Here is a 27370-nt window from a genome sequence, read left to right as displayed (position 1 = left end):
GTACCAGCCAGGCATAAAGAAATGCATGCAGGCTAGTGGCAAAACCTAGGGTAAAATTACTGCCAGTTTTATATTGTTACTACATTTAATACAATAATTAATATAGGTATTCAGAAATAACTTCCTTTATCACTGCTTTTTTTTAATTTTTAGATTTAATTAGATTTCAATTATTGACTGATGATCAATCAAGACTTGTCTTTGAGGTTAAGAAGGATGAACAAGGAAGGAGTTTCCTACTTGAACTGAACAAAGCTATAGGATGTAAGGAAATTCATTCAGTAGTCTAATATGTTATGCTGCACGACAGGAGTAAACTGTAACTTCGAACATTAATGTGTTCATTTTCTTTCTTTGAAATAGTTTATCGACAGAAGGCTCATTTAGTTGGAGTACCTGATTTCAAATGGCTGGAGAAATATCAGCAGAACATTGGCAGGAAGAGCTTTTTAAACACAGGTGAGGATGATGCTTTGATTTAATCAGGGCTGTCATTAAGGGCCAAGCAGGGATCTGCTTGGCTACTATGAGTGTAGCGTCATCACCCCTGTTGACAGAGAGAACCATGAAACTATTAAGAAAACTAAACGACTCACAGATTCCACACAGCTGAGGTTTATTGTGCTAACCTAGCTTTGCAGTAATCCTGTTTGTAAGACTTGCTGGGGCAAATGCCCTGGTAGGTTCTGAGTCCAACAGTAATAAAAAAGACTCTCTTCACATGATGTTACAAAGTGGATAATCACCGGTTACTTTCATAGGAAGCCAAAAGAACCTCCCAGCTATAAAATTCCCCAGAGGCACTGATCATACCCAGCAACTGTAAATCTTAGTGACAGTCCTGGTCAATTGATTTCTTTAGAATCCGTTTGCACTAAAGTGTTTCCTTTTGCAGTATGCTAATTATTTGAGTACTTGAAACTCTTAACAAATACTGTACTCACACAATTTGTTACTTAGATAGTCTTACACTGTTATTTACTTGTTTCTGTTTCACTTAATCACTTTGATCAGAAGAATCTAGGATGATGTTAAAAATCAATGAATACGTTACAAGTAATAAAGTATAATAAAGAATTGATGGGAAGTAAAGAAATAATGTTAGGCTCAGTACCTTTACATGACTGTATGCTGTTTTAAGTAATTGACACATGAAAATGTTTACTTAGTAGAGTACCAGATTATTGTCATTAGTATTTTTGAAAATGTTGATAACATTACTGCCATGATATGTTTGGTTTATTTTAAAACAGATGGCTGGCCATGGATTCATCTTGATGAGGCAGGCTCAAGTGGATCTGAAGTAGTTACAGGTAGGTATACAGGGCTGTCATTATGATGCAGGGCCTGGGGATTTCCCCTGGCTGCTATGCATGCGACCCCCAGCTATTTTCAAAGGAAAATAGAAGAAAAGTAGAACCAAAAGAAACCCCTAGAGTTTTGATTCCCCACCTACTTGTTGTATTTACCCAGCAACTTGAAATCTTAGCAACAACCCTGAGGTACAAATGTTAGCCTGACAAAATAGCCAGTATTTTGTGAGGCCACCACTGGTTATGCCACTTCCCAAATTTGGGTAGTGCTTCTGATTAGCTGAAGCAAATTTCTCTCATGGCACAAGCAATCAGAAGTACACTGTACTACCGAGATCTGGGTAGTGACACATCATCAGTAACAAATTTCTCCACTTGTTCCTGAGATGTCATTTCATGGAAAAACCAGTGGTAACATTACAAAATCTTTAGAAATGTACTTCATAGTCAACTTAGACAGTCCCTGTATGGTGTACACTTCTGTGAGAAAGAATTTGTGTGCTGCTTCCCCCCGGCAGGGGTGCAGGGAGACACCCAAAAAGACAGGGTTGTTTGTTGGAATGTTAGAATTACCCGGTATACTCTTAAGGTGAGCAATCTGGGTGTGAATAAGGCTATTCTTGACCCCTATTAAAGTAGATCCAACACCACACACCATGAATGTGTTTGTTTGTTGTTTTCATATCTTATCCCACAGCCCTAAGCAATTTTTTTTTAACTGTTTGGGTAAATATGAGTTTTCCTCCCTCTCATTCCATTCCCACTCTACCTACCCCTTCTCCACCCCTGTGAGTCTTGCACTGTTCTAAAAAAAGAACATCAAAATCATTTCATTTTGGATGGTCACCCACCTCTATGGGTTTTGCATACATTGTATCTAGTCTCAAATTAAATTACAGCCTGTATTTAAAAGTAACTTTTCACATTATTGATCACATGTCCATCTCCATAATGTACTTAGACTTTGGGAGAAAAAGGAGGTTAGAACCTAAAAGTTAATACTGTAGTTCATGTTCTTTTGTGTTGCCTTGGTACCAAGTGGTTCATTGCACTATTTTCTTGTAATTTGTCTGTATACATGTACATTAGTGGTGTGCTGATCATTGATTATAATTATAATTATTATTGTTTTCATGCTTCAGAATCCAAGCTTGATGATGCAGGTTTGGACGTGTTTGGAATGCCAGGGTTTTCACCATCACCCACATTACACCCATCTGTATCAGCGTCAAGCTTATCAGGATTAGATGAGGGAGATAAGAGTGCCAGCAACTCACCAGCCTTGCCTAGGAGGTCCATTGTACCTACAAGCTTTGGTACTAGGGATGGGTTTATAAAGCTTCATTTGGCTGCAAGGGAAAGTGAATACACACATACAAAAAACTTCAAGTAGGTCACTGGTTTATAGATTTCTAATGGTACATGTATTACTAAATAAATATAATAGATAACCTAACCGACTTGCAAATACTGGTTAATTTACTTGTTGCATAATGTAAACTCAAAGACATCAGGTTCAGGTTCTTCTCCCCTCTATGCCCCCCACCTTTTTTGCTCCGTCAAGGGATTGGAAGAAGAGAGACTTTGGGAATTGGGATCATTTAGAGGTGTCCTTTTTTTGACAGAAAATTTACATACAGGTTTAGAAGCTTTCTTGGCTAAAGTAAAGTGTTGAGTTGGCTTGAACAAGCCAGAAATGTATGAATGTCATTTTGAATTTTTTCCACCTACACCTGTACAGTCATTGAAACCTTGCTTCCATGCTAGAACATGATTCTTTATGAAGAAAACAGGAAAGGTTAATATTACAGTCAAACTCCATTAATGGGGTGTCTGTATGAAACGGGTCATGTTAATAATGTAAAAAAAAACATGTTTTATTTGAATAAAATACTAGAGTTATAAAACAGGGCATCAGTATCGTCAAATTAAACCTCTCTAACCTTCACAAAGCCGTCGTTCCGCGGCTTAATTCCAGGGAAACACTCAAACATCGCTCATCTATGATTATATAAATTATTCAAAACCGTTCTCCACATAAATCGTTTGATGCTAGAATTAGTCTGAAATTGATGTCTACAAATCATCCTATCCAGTGACTGTAGTGCTGGGAACATCGACGGGCTGTCAACTGAAGGTTTTTTTTTACCTTCAGAAAGGAAAGGTCTGTTGTACAACACACTTGATAAAGAAATGTCCGCATTAGCGAGGTTGGCTTTCTATGAGAATCTGTTGATTGGGCAAGAAATAAGTCTACGTTGTCCGCATTAATTGGTGTCGGTATTCCTGGGTCGTTATTAAGAGTAAATGTAAAGGCTTCCCCAGAAATAGATGAGCTTGGGAACTGGTGCCTTAAAGGTTAGCGGGGTCCACCGCGGTCAAACGTCTGAGCATGCGCGAAGATTTGCTTGGTGATCGCTACATTCGATTTGGAAAAGCTATACACATGTGGCTACGTCTTCTTGCGGGCAAGAACAGAGAAATTTTCTTTGTATTTCAAGAAAGTTCACTGGCGATGAATAGGAAGAATAAGAAGAACGTATAACAGGAAATGTAAGTATGAGTAAACTTGCCTTTGACAATCATAATATTCCCCAAGTGCTCTTATGCTCTTGTTGATCAAAATGGTGGCACACATTTGTGGCCGCTAAAAGTATAGCTCAAGTTTAAATAGTTTTAAATTGTTTAAGCTTTCTGTAATGTTTTTATACTAACACTGGCTTGAACGTAATTTGAATGGTTGGTATTTTTATTTAATACAAACCAAATCTTTTGGGCTCTGGTTCGTTCTGCAAAATAAAAAATTTACTAAATTGTCTGGTTGTCTTTTTTTTGGCGATGAAACTGTTCTTTTATGACTGACGACCTTAAGTTTAAGCTTGTTCTTATCTTTTCACATCAAATATATTATCTCGCTCAGGGTTTAAGTCTGCATTAATAACAAACAAAATGTATCGATAATGAATAATTATTTTAGATCTCATTCATAAAATTCAATGACCACATCACATGAGTTTAGTAAACATAATCGAGCTCAAAAAAGATGTATGAACATCTATAGTGTCGGTGTTATTTATTGTTTTAGGCCAGGCACATTGTGAGGGGAAAAAGGTTTTTGTTTTAGCAGATGTTTAATAACCACACATAAGTTCAATAATCACAGCAGCATAAGATTATTTTTGACTGTTTGACATTGCAAATTGACCAGACATCAGTGTACATGCTGTCATTTCAACACTATTGCTTATTCTTCATGTTTGTTTACATTCATGACTAGGCTTCTGTTTTCATTACGCTGTCCATTCAATGCTCGCAGCTTGGTCTTAGTTTTACAGTTTAAATTACTAGCAATAGGGGGGGGGGGGGGGTGGTAGGAAATGAGGTCTCAGTTGTACAACCTTCTGTGTTGATTTAACTGCCATGGTGTTTAATGATCTTGTATGCATCTTTAAAGTGGACCAAATAATAGGAGTTAGAGATTATTGTGGGTTACTAGACGCTCGTATAGCATTAAAAGGAAAGGCACTTGGTATCTACTGTAATTTTGTTTTTTTTATAACAATCTGACAACTTATTATTTGATTAAATCTATCTTATTTTTGTACAGAAAGTTAAGAAGGGGATGAATAGAAGACACAGCGTCTAGACCCTGAAGGAGAAGCAGATCCATGAGGAAAGGATGCAAAATGAGAAGAAAGAATGGAAATGATGTACATAAAGAACACCTAATTTAACTGAAAAGACAAATAAAGGTTCCACTCAATTTTATTTGCAATTTTGTCTTCTTTCTTACAGTATTTTAGACTGTCTTTTAGAAAATCTTGTTAGCCAAGCAGTCTAACTGACCAGCCATCATTTGGAGATGGGCAGCTATCCTCTCAAGGCTTTGTTACCTGTTTATTATTATTATTTTTTTCTGCTTTTTCTTAAAGTCTTCTTTCTTGATCTTTGATCACCTCTCTGGCTTAAACAAAGTGCATTATTATGGTCTAAGTGAAAAAGTTAAATTCCATTTTTTCTCTTCTGTTTCAATCACAAATGGGACACCCCTTACTTCCATTTCTTTTTCTGACAACTGGAAACAGGGATGACTCCAACCAGTTTTTCGATGATCACTTGTAGTTAATTGCTTCTGACGAGCTTAAAATGCAAAGCACACTGCGTTTATATATAGCAAAATGTTGAAAGCCTTGGCTCACCTGATCAGGAGCTCAAAAGGTAATCAAGGAAATAGGTCATGGGGAGGGGAGGGGAGGGAAAAGCTAAAAAAAAAAACATTAACCGAGAAAAAAATATTTCTGTACAGTTGTTCATCTGTTTATAAAATATTACTTAAAATGAGAGGACAGTGAATTCAAATTGCTGAGAACAAAATTTTAGTTAAGTGTGGTTTACCATATTTTCTGATGTCTCTTTCGTTTGTTTTTGGAGTGAAGAGATTTATTGACTGCGTTGCTTGTGCATAATTATTACATCATTTTGTCCGAGGTTTGTAGTCGGTAACGTTGTCAGGTTGTTCCTGTCCACCTCGTCAAATACTGCATACAGTCTCTCGAGGATTGGAATTTTAAATGGTTTTTCTGTATCCCCACGAAGATGGACAGGAGCAGCGTTTGTCCTCGGCAAGTATCGCGTTTCTATGCCTCAGGCAAGGCCATGATCCTTCAGCAGGTACTCCTTCTGCCCTCGATAAAACTTAATCAACACTCCGGAGCTGTTTTTGACTACAGTTTTCTCTTCCTGTTGGCTTCTCCCTTCCTGGACTCATCACGCATTGGAACAGCGACATTCAGTAAACAAGTATAAACAAATGGCGACGACAAGCTTTCGCATGTCGGCTCTTTTAACACGAAGAACTTTTTTAGTGAAGGTCAAAAAAATTTAGTGAACTCGGAGAATAATGAAAATTTATCTAACTATTAACTGTGAAAACAAAAACCTTCACTTTGAAGTATTTCGCTTAACTTTAGCGTATTTCTGACGATTGTTCAACTATACTTTGCTTGACACCGGTCTCTGCAATGGTTTCAATTAAAATTTCGCGCGGGAAATTTCCCCGGCCGGGACCGGATACGAGTGCATTGCGCATGCTCGAGCGTTTGACCGCGGTTAATTAGTGGGGTGCATGCCATAACTGCAGGGAGGTATCCATAGCAACCCTGGAATGTGCGAACCACCTAAACGAGCGCCCTCTAACTCTGCACTGTCACACTGAAAATCAGTGGAAATAACTTACCTGAAAATATACTTACCCTGGCAACCAAATGCAAAAGAGAGAGGGAGGAGAGGGTACAAGAATCTGCAATGATTCGCAATAGCTAAGCTTTTGATCCGCAAAGATCAGCTGATAATACTGCAAATGTAAAGAAATGAACCTTGAAACCCTGCAGAACCCCTGAAGGCCACCCCAAAGGTCACGTGCTGCAGATGAGCAAACCGCTGGCTGCATTTGCTCAAATTTAACTTTGCCTAAACGATAGCGGAGCTCTGGCGCGCGAAGCGCGCCTGCGGAGCACCATGGGTAAGTAAATCTACCCATCCCAGAAAATTTGGTAATCACGTGACCGTACACCGCCCTCAGCCCGCCCGTCCGTCCGCACCACAGGGCAACCAATGTTCAATCACACTTTCTAGTTTGGGAGCACAGGAACACTGATATTGCAGACATATTGCACATCAATCTTGTGATCAATTGACAGCTGTCAAAACAGGGTATCCGCTGACCAGTATCATCTGATCATATCGCGGGCTCAGGTGTCGACCCATCGAGGTCGAGTATCTTTTTAAAGTTATCCGCTGACAAGTTACTAGTTTTCAAGTGATTGCAGGCTCAAGTTTAATTTTTCAATTCATATGAATTATGTTGTGTTTTATATGTGCCGCACAATTAAAATTTTGATTTCAAACTGACCTCGGAAGCTAAGAATTAAGCCAGTTTTTATAGGCAGGGAGGACATGCTAGTTGCTTTTGACTTTTCCCACCAAGGTCACGCGTTGGTCACGCTCTACGTCCAATTTTTATACTCTGATTGGTCAAAATTTGACAGGTGAGTTCACGCGGAAAATTTATGCAGCATCTTGAAACTTGTTTACTTTGACAGCTGAAGTTGACAGAGTTTTGTGTCAACTTTGTGATGTTTTTAACTGTCTGTCTTTTTCCACTAAATGTACAAAGTGAAATTCAGCTGCTATCAAGAGTCTTCTGTTATTCATGGCTAGTTTGTTTATTGGGTTTTTGGTTGAGAAATACGTCGCTTTGCAAAGTCGGAAATCCGATTCGGATGGCATCGTTTTCGTTTTTCACCTTGCTTGATGCGTAAGACGGTTGAAAAGTCTGAAGCGGTTCTGGCCTTACTTGATAGTTTTCAGTGCATCTCAAAAGGTAAGCCTGAGTAATTATTGTATTTGTTTGTTTTTTATATCTAATTTAATGAAGTCGAGCGTAGTTTACGCGGCTATTTGGTTTATGCACGTTTGTAAGATTTGAGACAATGATCTGACCGAGAGTGACCGAGTATCAGGTTTGATTATCAGCTTATGGAACTTTAAAAAGCCTTTAGACATTTTCTCACCGCAAATAGAAAGAAAACGTTCCAAAGAATATTTGGTTACAATTCTGGCTGTAAAAGAAAGCTTTGAGCGATTTTCTTGCCTCGAGTTCGTCTTTGAAAAAAGCAAACACCGGGAAGCCGGCTTAAAACGTAAACAAGGATTTTCAGAGACACTTTACATGTGTAATACTTGTCTTCGTGAATGAAAATTGTTGTCTGTGTATATGTTTCACCGAATTATTTTCCCTTTCTTTATTGATTGTAAGTAGTCTCTTTTGCAATTTTAATCGCTGTGCCGTTTGTTTTCAGTCGCTCATGAACATCGCTTGCAAGAGTAGTCAAAATGCCGCGCGTATCAAACGCTTTTGAAGATTACAGATCTTTATAATAAATTCTTTATTGTGTTGAAGCGTATAACTATATTAATCTTAATTTAAACAGTCGACTTGTCAAAAGTGAGAACTGGCTAGCCGTATAGGTGATTTTGGAAATTTTTTTGACGATTTCGCTAAAAGCCCACACGTGCTTTGATCGTCCTGAATATTGAATGAGTGCAATTTGTATTGCAAAATTGTGAAACACTGCATTCTGTCCGAGGTCTGTATGATGAAAACGGCGCAGGTGTTTTCCAGGCCTAATCTACTGTGATCAAGAGCCATTATGGCTCTTAAATGTGATCGAAGATGATTGCTATTTTTTGGGTGTACATATAAAGGCTATCAACTCGATGTAAGATGAAGTTCACTCTTAGCTTTGACTGTTTGCAAATTATTTTTCTCGAAAATCACGAAGTCTTTCCCTCAAAAGTCACATGAATGTGCTCTAAAGTTAACTGATTTGTGGAATACAAGTTTATTGTTTGATTTGAATTATAAATTCGAGTTAATAGGAGCTTCGCTTTTAGCCCTGGCTAAATCTATATATTATTTAGCCACAAGACAAAGAAAACTAAAACTGGGTGTCCGTAAAGCGGGATTTTTTTAAAATAGAAAAAAGTTAAAGCTTTTTGTTAGCTCTAAGTTTGTTGTAATTTTTGTGATGTAGAGTGTTTGTTGGAACGTGGAATGTAAATGGACAGTACCCAGCTGAGGATGTCTCTCCATGGCTCGCTGTTGATGAAGACCCTCCTGATGTGTTTTGTCTCGGGTAAGACACTAATACCGTCAGGTCTCTCTAAGATAGATACCCCTGCATGGTTTGTACAATGTTGAAAAGGTCTTGAATTTTACTAGTCGTCTTGAAAAGTCCTTGAATTCGGTTTAGGTCCTTGATATGTAATTGATTTCTTTATAAGGTATTGAAAAATCCTTGAATTTCACAACCTTGTCTACGCCAGACACCTTTTCTGTAAAATTAGATTATTTTGCCCGAGTAAAATGTGACTCTGATCCTCGGTGTAAGAACCTGTAAAACTCACAGGTAACGTAAAAACATTATTGTGCATGAACCTGAGTATTTTATTTCTGTTCCTTTATTTCAAATGCTATTTCTGTACCTCAGATGCAATTGCAAGTCATACTCAGTCATTTTGCAAAGTCTTGTTGCGGAAAGTAGTATAAAATAATGTGATCAACGATGACCGAAGAAGTAAAAGTCGTAAATGACTCCGTGACGTGTTTTAGCCAATAGGGTGATCAAAGGGGGTTAAAGAATGTCAATTTATTTAATGAATCTTAGTCCTTGAAAACTGCATATAATTTGTCCTTGAAAAATCCTCGAAAAGTCCTTGAAATTTGTTTGTCTGAAGTTGTACGAACCATGCCCTGGCACTGGCTTTAAGTGTCTGGCAAGAGCAAAATCTCCCCTCCAGCTTTTTCTCTCTCAAGAAGACGGAAGGAAGAGAAACCTTGATAGGAGGTGTCTGTATCATAGAGGGTCAAAGAATGTACATCTATAATGATGTTTTCTGAAGAACACCAGGAACTAATTCTTGGGGTAATTACCATTTACGCAGGAAAATCGGAAATAACAGTTGTAAAAATGATTCGAACCGTGTGGGCTTTTGTCCGAGGCACACGTCTGAGGGTAAAGATATGTACCCGTCAAATTTACATTTCAAAAATTCCTGCCGATTAAGTGGAGGTGGAACGTTGTTTATACATTCAGTGGGTGTCGGGAGAGGTTTTGTAGTTGATTAAGTAAAAATAAATTAAAACTAGAATTCCCAAGAGCGTCTTACGCTACACCATGTGCTGTAACAAGTTTTTCTTTAATTTCATGTAATTCACGCAGGCGAGTTAGCAAAGACTCATATTTTTGTCCAAAATGGGGCAAGTGAAAGAAAGTCTCTGCCGGCAGGGTGCTGCTATTATTATTAAAATTAAAGAAAAATAATTTAGAAAAAGTGAAGAAGAGTCACTTTTTATGAATCAGTTCATTTAGTTTTCCTCTATTTACAAGTTTTCAAGAGCTTGATCTCAGTGCTGAGACTTTGATAAAAAACATCACACCAAGAGAAGATGAGTGGTTAAAAGTGATAACAGAAGGACTTCACCCTAAAGGACGGTATACAAAGGTACATAATTATAAATCATTGCAACTAGTACTAACATGCATATAGAATAGACCTTTTTACCGATACGGCGGCCATATTGAATTAATTCGATTTAAGGAGTATTATAGGATACCCAGTGGGCATGAGCACATTTCGTTTGCTTTTCGGGACATTTTTTGGTAGAGTTTTCTTAGAATAAGATTGTGATGGGAAAAAAGTTCCTTGTGCCGTGTTTGGATGTAATAATGATCGCCTTTTTCTAGTTTAGTTTTAGAAATACGGTCTTTCACTGTATATTTCTCGGCGAAAAAGGCGATCATTATTACATCCAAACACGGCACAAGGATCTTTTTTCCCATTTCAATCTTATTCTAAGAAAACTTTAAGAAAAAATGTCCCAGAAAGCGCTCGAAAATACAAACGAAATGTGTTTAAAAAAGAAACTGAGCCATTTGATTACTACATTTCATGTCTTTTTTTTCGTCTTTGTTTTTTGAGAATAAATGTTTTCTTGCTATTTCTTAAGTGTCAAGTCTTTGATGACCATTATAAGCAAAAGGAAAAAAAATTGCGGCAAGTAAGAAGTGAATTCCAATACTGAGTCTTTTGAGGCTAAAAAAGTTATTTTCATGAGGAAGAAAACTAAGCGATAAAGGAAATGCGACATTTCGACGAAAGTCTTTTTTATCCAAAGCTTCTCTCGTGAGGAAAGTAAGTGGATTTTTTAAGGATTCAATGAGGAAATTTTGCTTTTAATAGGTGAAGACGATTCGTTTGGTTGGCATTTTACTGATGGTTTTTGTGAAAAACATGCATCACCCGCATGTTAGTGAAGTTGATGCAGAGACAGTAGCCACTGGCATCATGGGTCTCATGGTAAGAACTACTTTTTCTACTCATATACATTGTCGATAACTGTACTGCATGTGCTCACATTGTGGGTGCTTCCTCCTAAAATTCTCTACAATTGGTATAGGATTTAATAGAGCCGAAACCAGTTTTGGAATGGCACACATTTTAGGCATCCTGCTGATGAACAGTTGCGACTTTTAGATCTTTTTAGACTTTTAGATATTTTGAGCAACAGAAATTTGCCGTCTGTTCTCTTTAAATTGGTAACCTAAGATGCAAACGTATTTTTTGTCGAGCGAAATTTGCTTGTTTATTTATGTTTGTTATGACGTGACCATTGATCTTTCATTTTATCACTGAGGAAGACTGAGGAAAGTAGAAATTACAACCCTCGGGGTAGGTATTGGGGCGAAAGAAAGAGAGGGGGAGGGGATGGCGGTTTCAACATGGCCATTACGCGAAGCAAAACACTTGCACACCCAAAGAAAACGCCTGCAATTCTAACGATTCTCCAGGGAAAGGAGAATTTGTTTCGAAAAAAATAAACATTTTATCTTTGGTGATCGTCTTCTTAAGTTTCATTACCAGTCTACTTTGTTTTGAAACAGGGTAACAAGGGAGGCGTGGCCATTAGAATACAAATCCACAATACAACCATCTGTTTTGTAAACTCACATCTTGCAGCTCATACGGAAGAAATCGATAGAAGGAATCAGGTATCGATTCAGTTTTGTTGTAGAGTGTTCTTTTGAAAAATCAAAAAGTGAATTGATGTTTTATGTTATTTTGTGTCGAGATTTGCCTTTGCTAGTCATACTCAGTTGTCCCAACAGCCTTTTTTTTCACTAACAGGACTACAGAGATATTCTTAGCAAACTTGCATTTGATGGGCCTCATGGATCACCGTCTATTGTTGATCATGAGTAAGTCAATCCAGCGATTCCTACTTTCTAACAACACCGGCATAGACCATTAACTACGTTGCTATCTATCTATCTATCTATCTATCTATCTATCTATCTATCTGTCTGTCTGTCTGTCTGTCTGTCTGTCTGTCTGTCTGTCTGTCTGTCTGTCTGTCTATCTAATATAAAATGTTCTTCCGATCAGTTTTTTGTTGACATCGGAGTTGTCCTAGCAACGTGATGACGTCATTACCTCTTTTTAATTGCTGTCATATTTCTCAGCACTGGAAGTTTAGATTGTTTAATGGAGCTTGTGCTTCGGTTTCTACACTGCAGGGCTTGAAATAATTTTGCGGCTGGCCCCCGTCAAGTTGACCGGTTAAACTTATTTTGGCTCGGACACAACCCGTTTTTAGCCGGACAAACATTTATTACGTCATATCTCTATAAAATTAAATTCTCCACTAGAAGTGTACACGAGCGGACAAAGTGTCTGGTTATCCAAGGATTTGACCCAACAAAGCATACTATTGAGCGGACATTTCAAGCCCTGCTGATAGAAAAAACAAAGTGTACAAGCTATTTAAAGATCGCCTGTGGCTTATTGACCAGTTTAGTGGTCGCCATCACATGTGGACGTCATCTGTAATCTGCAGAACCCATTTTGTCGAAAGGAGTATAGGTTAGCGTAGCCGTACGGATTACAATATTTATCCCTGATTTAGAATATAAGTAAGCTGCACCAACATACGATGCATTGATGTTCTTTTTAGCATCGTATTCTGGCTTGGAGACTTGAACTATAGAATAGATGACATGGATAGTGATGCAGTACGAAGACTAGCGGACAAAGGCCAGTATGATATTCTACAGGAGAATGACCAACTGGTGAAGCAAAAGAAAGATAAGAAATGTTTTAAAGGATTTCAGGAGGGTGTCATCAACTTCAAACCCACCTATAAATATGATCCAGGAACCGATAACTGGGACACAAGGTGAGTTATTACATGAACTAACTCTTAGTGAGATTGATTATTGCGGGCGACAAGAGAAGCCCGCAATCCTAATCTCCAGGTTTTTATTAGGCATGCGCCGCATGTATGTAGCCAGCATTCGTTTGGACTTCCACTAAGAATGAGTGGAATGCACAGAACGCAATTTGATCACGCACTTTTGGACTTTCTGTCACTCGTAATCTGATCACGCGTGTTTTGACTATCTCTCACAGGAAACTTAGGCAAAGCACAGCGACGGAGCAAAAGTGTTTTGTCCTGCGATCGTTGTCGCCCGCACTCCGTAACCTTTGGTTATTGCTAGTTCGTAAATCAAGTTTAGGGAACTTAAGCAACCACGACGACAACGACAATATAACGTCAAAATACGTTTGGTTTCATGAGCAAAACAACAGTTCTGCACCGGCGTGCATTACGCTTTTCAGTTCATTTCCTTGATACCCTCTTCACGACTACTACGTGAAACCACCTAATGCGACGTTTTCCGGAGGACGTGCACATACGAGTACGAATTTTCCTTTCTCTTTTTGAAGCTGGATAGGTCCTTAAGAATTCAAGTCTAGGACAAAATCGCCTACTTTTGACAAATTGAGCAAATTGACCAACTAGACGCAATTATGTTTGAAAGGACGCAAATTCATTTTTTGGCGACGTTTTCACTACAGTCGTCGTCTTCGTTGCTAAAAGCTCCCTAACAGGAAGCTTAAGGAACGACGACGGCGACGGCAACGAGAAGGGCAGAAAAGCAATAGGTTTAGATTGGCAAAAATTCAACTTTGCAAGTGCGTGACGCTTGTTAGTACATTTCGTAGCCGTGGTTGCACGGACACAACGTGAAACGTCCTAATTTCACGGTTGTCGAAGACAGGAACTCAAGACAACAACTTTCTTCTTTTCTTCCTGAACTTTGATTCAGTCTTTTAGAATTCAACTCCAAAAATTATTTCCAACATTTGACGAATTAAACGAGATGGAATAAGCGCGGTAAAGTTTGAGGCAGCGTGAATTCACTTTTTAAGTGACGTTTTTTAGCCGTCGTCATCGTTGTTGATTAAGCTCAGTCCCTAACGACCGGAGGTCGCCGACTTTGTCTTGATGATGAGCTCGCAATGAAGATTGTAATTGTTCCATCTTTTGCCCATGTGGACCTCAGATATTTTCAGTAATGACACAAGCCTAAGTTACACGTATACGTATTAAACTACAAAAGTCTCTCAAAAGTCTTTTTTTTTTTCGCGGGTAAAATCCGTTTCTGATTCTGTGCCGATCTCGAAAGTGGTGCGTCACATATCGGATAGGTTTTGTGCCATAATTTGGGGCAGTGTAAACACCTGCTCGCCCGTCGCGGAGGTAAATAAGTAGGAGCGGAGCCTGGAACCTACTGAGACGGAGTGAATATTCAGGAACGAGGACTGGAATTAAGTGCACCAGACCCTCTCAGCCAACCAAGCTGGCATGAAGTTCAATGTGTGTGAACGACTTCTGCCCCTCAGGCCGTTGCTTTTTCATACTTTACCGGATAGCTTATCGTGGCGCCACGATAATCTATCCGGTATACCCTGAACATAGCCTTTGTTTGGTGCTCAATAGACCTTTCTACCGATACGGCGGTCATATTGAATTAATTCGATTTAAGGAGTATTATAGGATGCCCAGGAGGCATGAGCACATTTCGTTTGTATTTTCGAGCACTTTTCGGGACATTTTTTCTTAAAGTTTTCTTAGAATAAGATTGTAATGGGAAAAAAGATCCTCGTGTCGTGTTTGGATTTAATAATGATCGCCTTTTTCTGGTTTAGTATTAGAAATATGGTCTTTCACTGTATATTTCTCGGGGAAAAGGCGATCATATATTACATCCAAACACGGCACAAGGATCTTTTTTTCCCATTACAATCTTATTCTAAGAAAACTTTAAGAAAAAATGTCTCGAAAAGCGCTCGAAAATACAAACGAAATGTGCTCATGCCCCCTGGGCACCCTATAATACTCCTTAGATCGAATTAATTCAATATGGCAGCCGTATCGGTAAAAAGGTCTATTAAAAGTTTTTTTCCTGTTTCTTGTTTTCAGTGAAAAGGGACGCGCGCCTGCGTGGTGTGACCGTATTTTGTGGAGATCGGGTTCCCAAGTGCAACAAGTAGAATATCGTAGTCATAACTTACTGAAGATCAGTGACCACAAACCCGTTAGTTCCTTATTTGAAGTTGGGGTGAGTATACTATGGCCAACACTGGTTTTACACCGTTGTTAAAGAGTAGTTTTCACTTACCTTTTCTGAAAGAAAAAGTGTAAGTTTTTCTTTGCTACTATAGGGACAGACAGTAACATATTAACTAGCCAATAAGAATAAGTTGGTTTGAAATCGAACCTTCGCATAAATCGCATTGGAAAAATTAAAGAAGGCTACGCGGGTGAAAGAACCGTAAGGTTCCTAAAAATATAGCACACAGACAGCGAAGACAGTTTGTGTTATCACAACTCTTTAGAGTTTAAATGTCCTGTTTTCTATTTTTCTAGTATCATTTTCTTTCTTGAGATTCTCATTGTTTAGGTGTACTTGTTTTCGAATTTAAATTTCAGCGAGCGCTCAAAATTGGCGGGTATATTGCACTTTTACCTGATGACGTCATAGATTTTGAAGAAGAAGTTGTAAAATAAGGCTGTGATGTTTAAAAGACGGTAGAGGAATCGGTTTTTGCACGCGAGGCTTTCAAACCCATGTAATAATTGAGCGCCTCAAATAACGATTTCAACGTATTTTGGATATTTGCATTTATCTCTGAAATAAAAGGATATTTCACCAAAAAAACCAAACAATTATTTTAGTTATACCCTAGCCTATCTAACATTTAAATATGAAAGAAATCGAGTTTTCCACCCTTGCCGCGATATGTTTGATTTTTACGGACAGGCGCTCATAAAACCTTTTTACAGGTCAAGGTTGTTAATGAGGAAAAAGAAAGACAAGTAATGGAAGACGTCATACGAACACTTGACCGGCATGAAAACGAGAATCTTCCACAAGTACAACTCACCAAAACAGAGGTACATTGCAGTTTGTTAGCTCCGTTGTTTAACCACGGCAGGATAAGCTCAGTCGGTAGAGCGCATTACTGTAGAGCGGGAGGTCGCGGGTTCGATTCAGGGGATCCTACCAGTACTCAAGGTCTTAAAATAACTGAGAAATCAAGGCACTCCCTTTGCACTACAAGCGGCTAGACCTTCGCGTGACTTGAATGACCACGTAAAATCCTGATTTCTTTTGAGCGTATTCAAATTCAAATTCGGAATGTTGTTAGTGGCTCCTTTCGGTTACTGGCAATAAAAAAAAACACCTTTTCTGTACCCTCTGTTAATTTCATAGACAAGTTAACTTTATCCACATTTTGATGGCGACGATATCTCTTACAAAAGTTGTCACTTTTCAGATAATTTTCAAAGATGTTCAATTCCTTGAAAAACAGACCGCAACCTTAGAAATTGTCAACATTGGCCAGGTGGGTAATTTATTTGAGAGCAGCCGCTTTGTACCGCAACAGACAAGTCTGCTTTGGCCATAAAGTAAATTCTTTGTTGGCTAGGCTTGCTAGATCGATATGGCTAAATATTGGCCTCGTTCTGGTCCTCCTTGTTCTTGTATATGGGAAAATATTCCCTCTTTCGTTTGAAAGAACCAATCCTTTGTTATACTGACAACTTGGCGTACGTCACTACTTGAAAAGAAAGTGTTCAGCTGTGTTTATTCCAGTTCTTTCCATAAGTATTGAAATTCCCCCGCCTACTGAATTCCGCCATCCAATAGCCCCCTGCGTCGCCGATGTCGCCGAATATAATGAGCAGATTTTCACCTCCACTGCTTTTTAACACCAAAATCTTTTCGCTTGCAAATGTCTGTAAGCAAGATTTTCAAAATATAAAACAGTTATTTTAAACTCAACATTGGAGAGTCCTGTTTCTTATACTGATTGATTGACAGGTGCCAGCGCAGTTTGCGTTTATAGCCAAGTTAGACGAAACCGAGTTCTGTAAACCTTGGCTGACAATCAAGCCAGCCATGGGCATTATATTGCAAGGTATGGTAAGACTTGATATGTAATTTAAAGAGACTATTCTCAGTGCTAGTGCCATGTCTTTGTAAGTCCTGGACATTTTCGAACCCAGAAAGCTGTTTTTTGTTTGCAATGTTTGAGTTAGGAGTAATCACTTTTCCCCCAATTTTTTCTCCAAAATTGTAAAAAATCGCAAAAATCGCAGATTTTTTGAGGGCTCTCTCCGAATCCTCTAACACTGCTTTATTCAGATTGGTATGCGATGAAACACTGCTAAGTAAGGGTTAACGAAAGAATAAGGACTGAATGGCTATGAGCTAACCAGTCTTACCCATTACCGGTCTTAGATTTTGATATAATGATATTAAAATGTGGCTTTGGGATCGAAAAAGACGAGGGATATTCGATGAACGGGCCCCTGGACTATGCAGTTGGTTTTGGGTTTTGGCGATGTCAGACTCATTTAAATTGATGAAGAGATATCACAGAAAAATCGCTGTGACTAGAAACTGCGATCCTTATAAATGAGTTTCACGAGCATGCGCAGAAAGTGGGCTGTTGTGTCAATGAAGTGAAGGTTATTGAAAACTATTGAAAAAGCTTGGTGGTAAGGAAAAACACGGTATAGGGCTCCCAGTGGAACTGATTGAATTCAGTCTGAATCGAATATTCGACTTAAGGTGATTCCCTAGTAAATGAAACTAAAATAGATTGTAGATGAAACTTGGTACACTGATGTAACAAGTCAAGAAGGTGATAAAAAGGTAATAAAAAGTGGGGGTCACCGTGCTCTTTTTGACGTCACAATGCTGACAAATACGGCTATTTTGGACCCTTTTGCAAAAACCGCGCGCAGCCCAAAACTAGACAAAAAGGAAAGATTTTTTCAATGATGCATGTGGTATCGCACAGAATTTGACTTTAATGTATTGTTTATCCACTTACGTACCAGAAAAATGCTTTTTAATGCCCTTGTTTTTACTTTACGCTTCAAAGTAGAATTAAATTGAACACGCGCTATTCGACACGTGATATCTCTATCTGTACAATTTAGTAAAATTGCCAAAAAACTGAACAAAGATTTGTGCCAATTTTTTTCTCACCGAAAGGACGCACTGTCCTTATTAAAATCATGAAATAAAAAATGGGGGTCACTGTACTCGTTTTTGCGGTAGAGCTGCAGAAAGTGCGCACCAAATGCATTTTCCTTGATTTTTGAGAGAGGACTGGGGCGAGTTTCAAAATAGAACGAAAGGGGGAAGAAAGTATTAAAAAATCCGTTTTTACAGAATTTACATCGAGATATTACATTTAGGACAGAATGTGATAAAGAAAGCGTGTAAATGAAAATCAAAGTGAATAAGCACAAATAATTAAACATCCACTATCCACTACGTTACGCACCTTCCCACCACATTGAGTCTCACCTCGGCGAGAAACAACCACAAGCAAAAATTGCAATAGCGTTTCTCTTCGGTCAACTTCATTTTAATAATGTTACTTCACATGCTCTTTTTTACGGAGGCCATCTTGTTATGCGCAGTAAGAGATGCGCAGTGCAAAACCAGGGAATCACCTTAAATCACTATATGATTTCCCTCACTGATCGTCCGTTGCATCTCTCTCTTCAGCATCTCTCTCAGCCGTTGTTTGCGTTGTCACGCTACGCTCCATATAACGTTAAGGGGCGTCGCCTGACGACCCTACTCCCCCACCCCCACTCCGCCGAAAAGAGGCGGAAAGGAAAGGCGGGAGGGGGATTATCAGCACTCTGTAATACCTTGAACTTTCTTGAAAACAATAAGCCTCCTTTGAAGTTATCTTAATTGACCATTTACGATTATTGTAGTTTAGCCTGCTGTTAACTATGTTACTATGTTTTCAGGGTCAACCAAACAAGTGAGGCTGACAGTTTATGTTGATAAAGAGTCTGCAAGGGCCATGAACTCTGGCGACGAAAAGATTGAAGATATTCTTGTTCTACACTTGGAAGGAGGAAAAGACTTCTTTGTATCCTTTATACTCTTTTATTCATTACATTGAAAAAACCGAAAAAGCTTTAATTAAGTCACTTTGTTAACGCTTCGCTAAACTATGTTTATTTTAGGCCTGTAAAAATACAGTCGCGGGATGGATTCTTTTATTTACACAGTGAGCTATTAAAATTAACCGTGCTGTCGCGCAGATTGTAAGTTGCCAGCTTAGAATCACAAGTAGGGGGAGAATTAAATAGCTATGGGGATTTCTTTTGGTCATATTTTCCCCTCTGTGTTCTTATGAAAGTAACCGAGTGTCACCTTCATAGTTGCCCGGGGAAATTGTTGGCTCCCAGCCCGTAAAGACATCCCTCCCAATGCTGGCAAAGAAGTTATTTAGCACTTTTATTACCGATTATTTGCCCCTAAAGGGCATCTGGCCAATCAACATAGGGACTTTCCTATGAGTTGGGTTACACTGGCTGGCTTTTTTGAGCGAACGGGAACTCACCAGGAAACACACATTATTCGGATTATTCTTCTTTCGGTATTTCCTGAAATTGTCAGTGGATAATGTTTTTTTATATCAGCCATAGTATTTTTTCACGCAACGTACTTACCGTTTCTTAACTGAAGACAGGTGTCCGTTAGCGGTAATTATATTCCTAGTGTGTTTGGTTCGTCTATTGAAGCACTAGTGCGCATGTACGGACCTATTAGGGAGGTGCCAGTAGCAACTCTTGTGGACTTGGTGAGTTCAGTCTGTATCTAACCTTCGACGCATGCGTAATCAAACCCGGGATAGTAACGTCTGCCAAGCAGCGCTGAGATCCTTGTTCTGCGCTTTCAACGGACTCAAGGAATTACCGGAAGTGCGTTTCGAATTCAGTGCCGCTTCAACTTGATAGGCAAATCAGCAATAGGATTTTTTAATAGGCCAATCATGACGCGTACTCAAATCCTGATACATTGTTGGGGGCCCAGAACAAGGAATTCGGCGCTGGTTCGCAGACGGATCTAACCAGAGTTGAAGTTCAGGGCGGAAAAACGTTCTGCGCAAGCTTCTGCGCATCCCTTATCGCAGGCTCAAGGCGGGTTTTTCTGTGTGTTGACTGAGTTTGTTTGTTGCTGGAGTTCTGAGTGAAATGCACGAGGTGCGAACGTTTGCTCCCTGTAAAGCATTTTTATTTGAAATGTTTGCTTTTTTTTCGTCGCTTAAAAATTACTTTGGATTCAGAACAACCAATGCTAAAGGAAAAACGGATCATTCCGTCAGTCTGAAGTGGAATAAAAGGTTTTAAACATTTCTTAAGAGGCGAGTATTTTTCTGATTGTGCATCCGATTAATTTATGAGTTGATTTCGCCGGGTTGAATTAAAACCCGCTTGTATTCTGTTATTAGTAGTTACGGTTACTTTTTTTACATGCCCAGATTTATTACCTTTGCAGAACCAGCTTTATCTTTGTCTTCAGTCAAAGAACCATATTGCTGTTTTAACGCATCAGAGTGAACAAACTTGTGCGCTTATTAAACTTTCTCGGAAATAGAAGGCCAGCAAACTTACTCAAGATCATTTTTCTGTTGCTCAAGTAATAATAGTCAGAGTTTTTTTCATTTTTCATTACATAGTTTTGTTCTCCAGTGCACTGTGAAAGTTTCTGTTCTTTATAAGAATAACTTTCTGTACGCAAATTGTCCTTTTCACTCGCTGTGAAGTAGAGAACGACAGCTGCCGGCAGTGACTTCAAAACAATTGACTCTTTTCCCGTAAACAATTGCTGCAGCTTGATTTGACTGAGGCGAAAAAAAACAAACCCTTATGTGCAATTTTCTGTATTTTCTAATGATCGGCTGAGTTTAATTTGCTTAAACGAAGACCCTCGCATGGACCAGTTAAGCTTATTGAAAATAGCTAAATGGTGAATCATGGCTTGGCTGCCAAGTTGCAACTGATCTTTTGCTTTTAAGATCTTTAGGTAGGTTGTTTTCGCACAGAAAATTCATTTCTTCATTGTCAGCAGGAAGTTTTTAAAATAATGTAACTTTAACTTTGTTTGAAGGAAATCCTACTCACGCATAGGTTTTTGACAGATGTTTAATGCGTGTTCAACTTGACAACACAAAGCAAAATTTATATATCTGCGCGAAACGAGCAAGTTTAAAAACCTTTTGTTGCTTTGAAACCGATTTTTGGGAAGATTTTACTAGATAAAGATTGACCTTTTTTATGCCCACATATCAACGTAATAACTTCTACATTGAAGATTTTGTTTATATTTTAGTGATCTGCGAAACTACGAGGTCCGATCGAGCGAGGGTTTTAAAATATCAGCTCGAGTGCGACAAAGTTCAGTGACTTCAAACACATTGTGGGCAAGCGTTATTTTTTTTGGGCAAATCACTGTCCAAAGATATGTTGTTTTTGTGTCCACAGTGGAGCTCCGGACCTTATATATCCAGGAACTTCCTTATATGAACACATTTTGTGAATGCATCTCGCACATTTTGTGAATGCATCAAAAAATCGGACCTACGCATGCACATTTCCAGTACAACGCAAGGAAATAAATGTCGATAAAGTCCGCTTTACTATGAGGTATTCTTCGAGAAAATTAAGTAACGACAAGGTTATAACCACAGCTTGCAACTTTTGAAGACAAATTGCCTGTTCTTTCCAGATTATGAGTGGAAACATTTTATTTTTAGGCAATAAAATATTTGAAATCCCGCCATTTTTTCAAACCCGGCCAGGGGATCTGGGCGAAAAAGTTCACGCATGCTCATTACGTTTTTCCGCCCTGAAGAGTTGAAGGCTGCGTTCACGGATAGGGCTTCTGTTCACACATACACCGTATTCACAAATGGCGGACGCGCGGGAAAAAACTGGTACCTAATCATGAAAACGAGGCGTTGGAGGATAACAAACACAAATTTCTCACTGATAGCACAGTTTTAGTCAACTTACTGAGCGGTGATTTCTTCTTTTTACAACGTTTCGGCGGACTTTTTTTACTGTAACAGGTTTCTTAGGATGTGGTCAAGTTCTAAAGTTTACTGTTGTGTTCCCCTTTGCAACCAAACGGGCCGCGTAGATCCGCAAGGAAACAGAGTGGGATTTTTTACTTTTCCGAAGGATCCAAACATTCGCCAGCAATGGCTACAGAAAATCCGAAGAGATGTTGGCCCTAACTTTTCATTAACGAAAGATACCAAGATCTGCTCGTTACATTTTCGTGAAGAAGAAATAAAAACAGGCATTTCCGGCAAAAAAATGGAATTGGTGAAGGGCACAATTCCTTCGAGGTTTGCGTGGCGTACTTCTCCACGGAAAAGACATTCGCCATTAGACAGAAGTCAAATACCTGAAAAAAGGAAGCAAATGGAGGATTTATCTACATGCAACGAGAATGGATGTGCGGCTGAAGACCTACACAGTGTACCGGTAGCTAGCACGAGCACAGTAGACAGCAGCAGTCTTTCAGAGGATGATATGGTTTCAAACAACCTCGAAACTTCTGACCATGAAATTCAAGAAGAATCACTCGAATCATTGAAAATGCAGCTGCTACATGCCCAGAAAGAGATTGCTTGTTTAAATGAAGATTTATCAAATTTGAAATCACGCTTAGCTAAAACTGAAGCTGAACTGGTGAATTCAGAAAAGGAACTCAAACGTCTATCGCAGGAAAACAATGACCTAAAATCACGTACGTTTTGCATAAACAATCTGTCAGACAACGATTCTATTTCATTTTACACTGGTTTCCCAAACTTAGAGACGTTCAAAGCAACGCTTTCATATCTGAATCCAGGGGAAAATGGTGAAAATATTCGATACTGGCGTTCAATTGATGTGAAAGTAGACGACGAAAGGAAAAGTCAACAAAGGGATTGTAACAAACCTGGGCGAAGAAGAACTCTTCAGCCAGAGGAAGAGTTTTTTCTGGTGTTGTGTCGATTGAGACAGGGATTTAACGAGAAACATTTAGCATTTTTATTTGGCATTTCTCAGCCGACAGTTAGCAGAATTTTTATTTCCTGGATTAACTTTATGTTTCTTCGTTTTGGCAATATAAACATTTGGCCTAGCCGGGAGGAAATTAACAAAACTATGCCTGAAGATTTCAAAGTTAAATATCCAAACACGCGTGTCATCCTAGACTGTACAGAAATAAAATGTCAAATGCCAAGCAGCCTGCTTCTTAACAGCAGATTATTTAGTTCCTACAAGAACCACACTACACTCAAAGGGCTTATTGGGATTGCCCCTTCAGGAGCAATAACATTTACAAGCCAGCTGTATACCGGCAGCATTTCAGACCGAGAAATTGTAGAAAGAAGTGGTATCCTGGACTTACCCTTCAGCGAGGGTGATGATATAATGGCAGACAAAGGTTTTACAATCGAGGACTTGCTTCCTCTGGGTGTTACATTAAATATACCTCCATTTCTTGGCCAAGCAGCTCAGATGTCGCCAGAGGATGTGGTTAAAACACAAGTAATTGCAGCATTACGTATCCATGTGGAGAGAGCTATTAATAAGATCAAAAATTTCCACATTTGGGACAGAGTAACCCCTCTATCTTTATTTCCTGTGATTAATCAAATGTGGGCAGTCTGCACCTTTTTGTGCAATGTCCAGGACCCCATTATAACTGAGTAATACGTACCAATGCCATACCTACCTATGGAAACTGAATTGCCAAAAACAAAAAGAGTGCAAGAGGCCTCATAATAATTGACTTATTTAAGAGTACTGTAATAGATAATGTGAGATCTGGAAAGTTTACTGACTTGATATATTGCTTTTGTTTTGTGAGTGCACATGTGAGTTACATTTGACATTGAAATTTAAATGGGACTTGCTGCCAGGGTGTAACAGATTAAAATTAACCTGCTTTTATTTTATGTTTACATGTAGGTGCTGCTCTTAGTTCTTTTAAACGTTAATCATGTCTGACTCACCTACACTTGGCACTTGAAATCTGAAAGTCAATTAACCCTATACAGAGAATACATAATCAGGCAAAAAAACTGACATGGAAGGAATGCTGTAAGTAGTCTATAAGGCCTCAACTATGGCAAACTTAATGAAATGTTCATAATAATAGTAAAGGAGTTTTCTCTCAAGCTCTTGCCAGTACAGCGGGTCAAAGAGGACTCTCTCGATTGATATTCCCTTTTTGGTAAAAATCACAAAATCGCACCATTCAGCACCAGTTATCCCCATTTGCCCTTGGATTTGTGCATAATAGGGATGTGTTACTTTCAATTTACAATTGCCATCAATGTTCTCACAACAAAAACTGGCATCTGAACAAGCATCCAAAGGAGTTACTAGAAACTTCGTTTCTGGACATTTAACTTCTAGTAAGCCAAATGGCTTGCTGCAACCTGCATCAAAAACTTTTCCGTCAGGTGAGCAAGCCAGTACTGGTTCCTTTTTGTACACAACCAGACCGCTTTTGAAAACCTCAACCGGGATTGATCTCTCATTCATATACTTCATATAGGCATGAACTGCTTCGGGCTCGTATTTAATTCCATGTCTCGTATGTCTTGATGTAAAGGGTTTTGGGTTCATAAGCGTGTTAGCGAAAGTCTCGTGATTTCTTTGTCTGTGAGAAATCAAGTGAAAATTCGACGCTGTAAATCTGTATTTACGTTCTGACCTCCACAACTCGCTATTCGCTTGGTCTCTCGTCGCAGCCTCTAATGCGTTGATTTCATCCTCATCGAGGTTAAACTTCTTTACAAATTCATTTTCCTCATCAGGAAGTTCACGTCGCTCACCTTCCCCTTGCTTTCGTAAGGGGAAGGAAGGAAATTGCTCTATTTGTTGATTACGAGGCATGTTACGGGGAACAGCGTCTATGTTAATAGAGACATCAAAATTTGATTCCGTAAATGATAACTGATAACTTGCATAGGAACCAACTGGGCTATTACCAAATTTAGTTTCGGTTAACACATTGTGATTGGCTGCTACGTTCGCTAGCCCCATTTTTGGATTGATACTTCTTAATGTATCTTTGAATTTTGTTTCTTCTGCTTCCTGTACTCTGTCATTTGTTCTCGCTTCATAGAGAAGACACTTTAATCCCTCTTTTTGGGTTTCATTATTGTTCGCCAGCTTTGTTTTTTTCACAACCAGATCCATAACTGGTTGGGGCACAATAGTATCTCCCCTCCCTTTTCGGTGCCATGTTTGTAGTTTTGAAGTGCAAGCTTCTTTACTATTTTGGTCCGCGTCATCATGCAAGTCGAGCGTGCTTTTGCTTTCGTACAGAGAATATTTGCACATTTTAAGCATCAGGGCTAAAGCATGGTTACAATAACCTGTTTTCCCCGCCACGCAAGAACATGTTGACTGAACAACTTCACCTTTTATAATACACAATGCCAGCTGAATGTTATGTGGGGCGTCGTTTTTTCTGAAGGAATGGTGACACTTGCAGCGAAAATAGAAATGTTTATCGTCACTGGTACATTCAATGTTTTTAAGGTATTCGTCTTCCAAAAATGTCTTTCCCTTTCTCCAGCTTGTCGGGACGGAATGATTAGTGCTTCCCAAGCGCTTTCCGCTGTTAGAGATGAAACGATCCATCTCAGCTTTCGTAAAAAGTGGCATTTTTTCTAAATTAATTCCCCAGCCATGCTGAGGAAAACTAAAATTATTAGCAGTCGAAAACGTGATAACAGAGCTTGTGGTAGTGTTTGTGGCGGTGTTTGTTGCAGCCGATTCATTTTGCTTTGCGAGTTTTCGTTTCGTGTAAATTAAATCCGGGTCTGGGTCGACAAGAAAACCATCCTTACCCTGATTAATGTATTCTTCAACTCTAAAAATGTAAGAAACATATAATATAAAAAGATAAGCTTTAATTTAGAGTGAAAAAGCGACAATTCAACAATCGAAAATGATGATGGTGGTTTCATACCGCTTTACGAGTTGAGCTTTTGTGCGAAGTCCTTTTGCTGGATCGTTTCTACATTTAAGCCAAAACCGTAATTCTTCATTTTTCAGCTGTGCTGGATTTCTTCCAGCTAAAGATGACCCGGGAATATCTTCTTCGTTAAGGAAAACGGACATGTTTACCTATAACTTCTTCTATGATCTGTAAGTGTTATCCTCCAACGCCTCGTTTCCACGTTTGGCCGATCACTCGTCCCAGGACAGCCGCCATTTGTGAATACGGTGTATAAGAACGGTAATTTGGCGCGATTTCTGTAACGGTGCGAAGCTGCGCGGCGCCGATCTCTAAACACGAGAGTCACATATCGGATAGGTGTGTTCTCACGATAGCCGCTATAGTATGAACATAGCCGTAGCTTCGTCTGTGGCGCAGGCTAATAGAGACCTTTAGCTTCTAAGACGAGTAAGACAACGAGTACGAGATTTTTTTAATACAAAGTAGTGGTCGCGCGTGAATCAGCGTCATTTTGGCGGGAAAACGTCGTAGCCGTCGTCACTCTACTACCAGTTTTCGCGGGAAAGTCGAAGTGGCGGAAACAAGTTATCAAATGTTAGAAGTTTTATCATTGTGCGATCGGGAGAGGGTGTAACCTCCTTCACTAAAGGTAACAGTGCTAACTTTTCTAGTGAAAAATGGTAAAATGAAGCTTTCCGGGGAGTCTTTATTTTGAGAATACGCGAAAAAACTTTAAGTCAAATCTCGTACTCGAAGTCGATCTCGTCCTTGAATCTAAAGGTTTCTAATTTGTATCCTAGTAATATGGGATATGATCGATACACCGTTTCTGACGACTTTAGCTGTCGAACCTACTTTTGTTGCTTTCCTTTAGCACTCGCAAACACATTTTCATGGCCTTTCGTGCCAATTCTTTCAAATTTCTTTGAAGAACAGTGAACTCAAAACCACCCACAATGCCTTTCAGGATTGTCGCATGTACTTTTTCCAACAACCTTTCTCGAAACTAGCTGTATATGTCAAGACTGTGCTTTAATGGTGTTGTACGCTAAATGCTTCTGCGCCTTCATCCCACCTTTTTCGTTATTAATACCGGAGCAAGGATTGTACCAAAAGTAATGTGCAAAGGTTTCATTGAAATGGTTAAAACCAGAGGATTTTGCCCCGGCAGACTCAAAAATGAAAGTTTCATCATCACATGCGTAACGTAATTTGATATCCAATAATCCTTGTTTTCTTTTTCTTTTACTAGGAGCATATCAATCCTTTACAACCTTCTACCAT

General features: G+C 39.1%; 3 protein-coding genes across 4 annotated transcripts in view; 2 read left to right on the top strand and 1 right to left on the bottom strand.

Moving 5' to 3' along the window:
- The window catches only part of LOC140952583 (type II inositol 1,4,5-trisphosphate 5-phosphatase-like), a 36968-nt gene that overhangs the window by 4388 nt on the left and 5210 nt on the right, over positions 1–27370 (top strand). The window contains exons 4-20 of one of the 2 annotated variants that reach the window (XM_073402021.1): positions 154–264; positions 364–459; positions 1254–1313; positions 2456–2702; positions 8909–9010; positions 10265–10379; positions 11118–11234; positions 11819–11926; positions 12063–12133; positions 12889–13110; positions 15202–15340; positions 16066–16176; positions 16560–16628; positions 17108–17204; positions 19066–19190; positions 19797–19907; positions 27339–27370. The exon at positions 27339–27370 is cut by the window's right edge and continues 79 nt beyond it. In XM_073402021.1, coding sequence (XP_073258122.1) covers positions 154–264; positions 364–459; positions 1254–1313; positions 2456–2702; positions 8909–9010; positions 10265–10379; positions 11118–11234; positions 11819–11926; positions 12063–12133; positions 12889–13110; positions 15202–15340; positions 16066–16176; positions 16560–16628; positions 17108–17204; positions 19066–19190; positions 19797–19907; positions 27339–27370 — 1933 coding nt within the window. Of the gene's footprint in view, positions 1–153; positions 265–363; positions 460–1253; positions 1314–2455; positions 2703–8908; positions 9011–10264; positions 10380–11117; positions 11235–11818; positions 11927–12062; positions 12134–12888; positions 13111–15201; positions 15341–16065; positions 16177–16559; positions 16629–17107; positions 17205–19065; positions 19191–19796; positions 19908–27338 lie in introns of those variants that run through there. The other variant, XM_073402013.1, reaches the window with a different exon arrangement.
- LOC140952600 (uncharacterized) lies at positions 22135–24073 on the top strand. Its single transcript, XM_073402033.1, has one exon. It carries the CDS (start codon positions 22189–22191, stop codon positions 23818–23820), a length of 1632 nt encoding a protein of 543 aa, XP_073258134.1. The 5' UTR covers positions 22135–22188; the 3' UTR covers positions 23821–24073.
- On the bottom strand, positions 24220–26334 carry LOC140921123 (uncharacterized). The gene is made up of 2 exons (XM_073374421.1): positions 26096–26334; positions 24220–25996 (listed from the first exon to the last, which is right to left on the bottom strand). The coding sequence occupies exons 1-2, from the start codon at positions 26245–26247 to the stop codon at positions 24220–24222; spliced, it is 1929 nt and encodes a 642-aa protein (XP_073230522.1). The 5' UTR covers positions 26248–26334.

The sequence above is a fragment of the Porites lutea genome, chromosome 1 (assembly GCF_958299795.1).
Source record: "Porites lutea chromosome 1, jaPorLute2.1, whole genome shotgun sequence".
Lineage (NCBI taxonomy): Eukaryota > Metazoa > Cnidaria > Anthozoa > Scleractinia > Poritidae > Porites > Porites lutea.
Note: the sequence above shows the minus strand (reverse complement) of the source record. Positions and strands in the feature narration are given on the sequence as shown.

Excerpts from the sequence above, each read along its gene's own strand:
- LOC140921123 (XM_073374421.1), bottom strand. The coding sequence starts at position 26,247 with ATGTCCGTTTTCCTTAACGAAGAAGATATTCCCGGGTCATCTTTAGCT. Across the intron at positions 25,997-26,095 it reads AAAGCTCAACTCGTAAAGCG|AGTTGAAGAATACATTAATC; the intron begins GTATGAAACCAC and ends TTACATTTTTAG.
- LOC140952600 (XM_073402033.1), top strand. The coding sequence starts at position 22,189 with ATGTGGTCAAGTTCTAAAGTTTACTGTTGTGTTCCCCTTTGCAACCAA.